Source organism: Limulus polyphemus, unplaced genomic scaffold (assembly GCF_000517525.1).
Source record: "Limulus polyphemus unplaced genomic scaffold, Limulus_polyphemus-2.1.2 Scaffold5270, whole genome shotgun sequence".
NCBI classification, from domain to species: Eukaryota; Metazoa; Arthropoda; class Merostomata; order Xiphosura; family Limulidae; genus Limulus; species Limulus polyphemus.
In genome coordinates this window covers 54,708-59,491 of record NW_013670880.1, presented here as the reverse complement: position 1 = coordinate 59,491, position 4,784 = coordinate 54,708, and the positions used below count along the sequence as shown (strand labels likewise).

Sequence of the window (4,784 nt, the reverse complement as noted above, 5' to 3'; positions counted from 1 at the left end):
CAAATACAGCTGGATGTGGGGCAAAAACCATGTGTCCTAAGAGCCAAAAGTCCAGCAGAGATAGGTCCGGACAGTGCGTAATCCGAGGTAATGATTTCAGATCACAGAATGTAATGCCCTTGAAAGAAAGGTGCTGAGAACACTATTAGTTTCCAACTGTGGGAGGAAAGTGTCCCTCAGCATATCCTCTTACGAGCCAAGTAGGTGACCGAGTTCTCATCAATCACTGGTTTTCGGCAGATCTTGCTACTGAGGGTGTGTGGGTTCTAATATCTTAACTTTGACAGCTATGTCTGCTCATTCTTTCATGCAGACTGAATGTTGCCTCAGATATAATAATGTAATTGATGAACATTTTGTTCCAAACTATCCAACTGAATTCCCTCGTACTCAGCATGAATCTAGTTCTTTTAGTTCTATTCGAGTAGTTGCTGCATCATCTAAGTTTTTGAAGAATTACCTTTTAGGTTTGTTTTCAAAACCTGAAACACTGTGACTGTCAAGTTGCTTTTCGCAGACCTTTCTAGGATGTATTGAGGCAACTGTTTCAACTTACCCTGAACCATCCACTGTTCTTCTTAAGACACTGTGTCCTTGAACTTGTTACACCACTGCTTATTTGTATTGCTCAATGATGACTGTGAATTATACTTAATTGAGTTGGCATTCAATTAAACAGTTGATTGAGTTGTTTGATTCGGATATTTGTGCAAAGCTATATAAAGATTATCTGTGCTAGCTGTCCTTAATTTTGACATGATAGACTAGAGGAAAGGCAACAGGATCCACCTCAAACTCTTGGGATGCTGTAATTGAATAGTGTGATTTGACTGCCCCTCTTATAATGCACTCACAGCCACAAAGTGGGGATCATAATTTTTCAGTAACAGGAGCTAAATCAAGAACCCTCAGATTCGTGGTCTGGCACACTAACCACTAGTTCTGTGTCTCAGGCTAACAAAGCATGAGATGTCAGGATCAAATAAAATGTGTACTCCATCATATCTTTGTTGAAAATATGTAGAATCATTCGTAGGCAACTGTAAACATTTTAGAAAATAAGTGAGAAACTTAGTCAGTTTTAGCAGAATTTCTTTACATGTTGTTTGCTAAAAATCTCATGCCTCAAAGATGATTTGGAGGAGTGTTTGATAGAAACTCAAACAGCTGCAATTACCCACAATGAAATCAGGGTCAAAGATCAATGTAAATAAGTAAACTTCTTTAAAAACAAACTTGAATTTAGTGAAAAAAAAATTAAACAAAGTTGAAAATACTGGAAAAGATTTATAAGAGATAGATACCTTGCTTAAACTCATGTCTATTATTTACAGATTTCTATATCTTGTCAGTTTTTATATTAACGTGACTATAAATGACCTTACTACCACAGTCATCAGCTTTAATTTCCTTTTGTTAAAACTGTTGTTAAGTTGTTTGTTAAATTTTTTTGCAAAGATACACGAGGGCTATCTGGAGTAGCCATCCCTAATTGTGAACTAAAACACCTAAGGGAAGGTAGCTAGTCAAAACCACCCACTACCAATTTTCAGACTTCTCTTTTACCAACGAAAAGTGGAATTGACTTTCACATTATAAGTTCCCCACAGCTGAAAGGTCTAGCACATTTTGCAAAAGGTTTCCATTCAGCAACCCACAGATTGTGAGTCGAAGGCCGTGTCAGGCCCTATTTTTTTAAATAATTGCTTGAAATAAAAACAAATAACCGAAGGAAGGTACTTTTCACAGTTCTGTTATATAAGTTATCTAGTTGTTTGAAATAAAGATTGCTAAAGGTAGTAGCTGATGAAATAAGCTAAACTGCCGAGTTCACATTAACTATTATATAGTTGCCATACTGGACCTGTTTGTGCTATATTACCATGACTAATGTATTTCCCTTAATTAAAAAACAAAAAAACCAATTTTTTAAATAAAATCATTTAATGATACAATATTCAATGAGAAGTATAAATAATGAAACACGAAATTTAATGAAAAAAGGATATTTAAATAAATCTTTAAAAATACGTCTTAATGAACTTAGTAACAAACTTGACCCATAGAGGGATCTGTCTATCAGGCTTCTTGAAGGTCTGCTGGTCAACCAAAGAGGTACGTTCATAAAGATTTTGTTGTTCCTGTCAACCAATCAAAAAAGTAGATATCAAGACTACAGAAAAGAACAGGTTCTCCAACACAAACTTAGCTTCACTTCTTATTACTTTCACATAAATAATTAAAACACTAATTAATAATATGCAAAAAGAGTTTAGATTGTTAAGCTGTGGAATCTACAAAAATTATTGAAACAATAATTTTATTACATAGTTTAGGTTAGCTGTGTATAGCCCTAATTTAGAATTGACAGTCTAGAGGGAAGGCAGATGACCAACAGGATCTACCTCCAATTCTTGGGCTATTCTAATTAAAGAGTAGGATCTGACCATTACTCTTATAATGCACATACGACTCCAAAGTGTGAAGTGTGGTTTTGTGGGAATATGATGTAAACCATATACTTGAAATCATAGCCTGGCATATTAACCATGCTTGACCACCCATTGTGTGGAAATTAGGTGTTTTGTTCGTGAAATATGGAGCCAAAAATTTAAATTAATCATTATTTTATGTTTAATATATATATACATTTATGTTTAATTATTCTTTTTAAACATCAAAATGAAACACAAACATAAGCATTAGAACAGATGAATTATGGCTACAGAAACTGATGATCTATATAGTTTCACACAAATGTCGTTTTCAAAAAACAAAATTAACCTCTTGCATAATATTTCACTATCAATAGTTGTACTAACAAGAAACTTTAACTTGCACTTAATTATAAACTTATTAATTAATACATATTTGATACAGATATATACATATGTAGGTTACATAACTAGTTTTTATACTAAGTTTTTGGCTGCTACTCGGCTGCCATCTTCAGAGAAGTTTTGAGGACTGTTTCAGTGTTGGTAACGGCCAGGAATTCGGTCTAGTGCATTTCCTACATATCGTTTGATCTTAAAGGGGATGGGCTAATTGTGTACTAGAGCCAGGATCAACTCCTGGTCACTACCAACACATAAATAGTCCACTAGCTGAAACATTGTATAAAACTAATTACTACTTTGTTACTAATTAATAATTAGATTATCTTATAGGCTACTAATCATTATAACGATATCAATTACATTTTCTGAATCAACTTTAAGTAGACAACAACAACAAACAATAATTTTTGACTGGATCATTCTATAAAATCTTACTTCATGGAGTTGTTTCCTCAGGTTTTCATTACTTGTGATAATAGCTACTTGTGCTTCGAGGTCTCTATACACTGATCGGTATCCTGCACAAACACAAAAAAAAACAACACATACATGCTCGTTGGAACTTGACTATAACTTCTCCTTTAACGATCATTATAAATATGTTGAATGAAAAAAAACAAACTTTAAAACAAAAATTGAATCAACATAAGAATTATTTCTGACAGAAAACACATGTTGAGATTACACTGACTTACGGAGCACAGTAAGATATTAGTTCACAAAAAAATAGAGTTGTTAAAACATTTTAATAGGAAATCTACTGACTATCAAAATGTAGAATGTTCTTATAATTTTCTGTTTCAATCTAGAATCACTTGATGTGGGTAATTAACATGGAGAATGTTACAAGTGTCTAGTTTTTGTATCTTCAGCCACAACTCTGAATATGTGATTTGAAACTATAGAAGTTTCTGTTAAATTTTATCAGTCAAACTTAAAATAAAAATTCTATAACAACAGACTAAAAAAAAACCTATTTTAAATGTAAGTTACATATAAGAACGAAAAGCTTCTGTTAACAAGGTTTGTGGAAAAAAATTGTTGTTCCTTCATCTATAATTTTATCTATCAAATCAAGAATGTGATCTCTAGTCCACTTAACATGTAACTGTATGACCAGAAACTGACTGCCTACCAAAGTTTGGAGAACCAATCAATGTGACTGAAGGTAAAGTTTCGCCAGGGTAGTACACCCACAGACCTTTCACATGAAAGGTCCAATTTTCTTGATCGTATTCATGAAGCCTTATTCTTCTCTCTTGATGTTCATCACATACACGTTCATAAAATTTCTTAGCAATGTGTGTATATGCATCGGGAATAGCTCCAGATATTCCTTTAGCTCCGTAGAATCCATTAACCTGTAGATCATCAATAAAAGAAGAAATTCTAAGTGTTGACTGCAATCAAACATTTTCTCACACAAATAACCTTTTTACTACTTTGCTATTTAAGAATATTATGGCTATATTTATTAGGATGATTCTATAAATCAATCAGATTCAGTGTACTAAAACATCAAGCTGATGAACATATTAATTGTTCCACTACATTATTCTATTTATGTTAGTTGTATGCTTTCAACCAAGATGAATCAATTAACTTAACCAGGAATTGTAGCTGTGGATTATGGAACATAACAAGGAATCCTAGTCATGGGTTGTGTAACATCACTAGGAATCCTAGTCCTGGGTTATGTAACATCACTAGGAATCCTAGTCATGGGTTATGTAACATCACTAGGAATCCTAGTCATGAGTTATGTAACATAACAATGAATCCAAGTCATGGGTTATGTAACATCACTAGGAATCCAAGTCATGGGTTATGTAACATAACTACGAATCCTAGTCATGGGTTATGTAACATAACTACGAATCCAAGTCATGGGTTATGTAACATCACTAGGAATCCAAGTCATGGGTTATGTAACATCACTAGGAA

At 33.4% G+C, this 4,784-nt stretch overlaps 1 protein-coding gene across 2 annotated transcripts in view; it reads right to left on the bottom strand.

The window, feature by feature from the left end:
* Positions 1-1,932: 1,932 nt before the first annotated feature.
* Positions 1,933-4,784, bottom strand: part of LOC106472353 (CDP-diacylglycerol--glycerol-3-phosphate 3-phosphatidyltransferase, mitochondrial-like) — a 13,402-nt gene continuing 10,550 nt past the window's right edge. For both annotated transcript variants that reach the window (XM_022400946.1, XM_013932988.2), the window contains exons 7-9: positions 3,976-4,201; positions 3,276-3,358; positions 1,933-2,141 (exon numbers count right to left, since the gene is read on the bottom strand). In XM_022400946.1, coding sequence (XP_022256654.1) covers positions 2,022-2,141; positions 3,276-3,358; positions 3,976-4,201 — 429 coding nt within the window. In that variant the 3' untranslated portion in view covers positions 1,933-2,021. The remainder of the gene's footprint in view (positions 2,142-3,275; positions 3,359-3,975; positions 4,202-4,784) is intronic.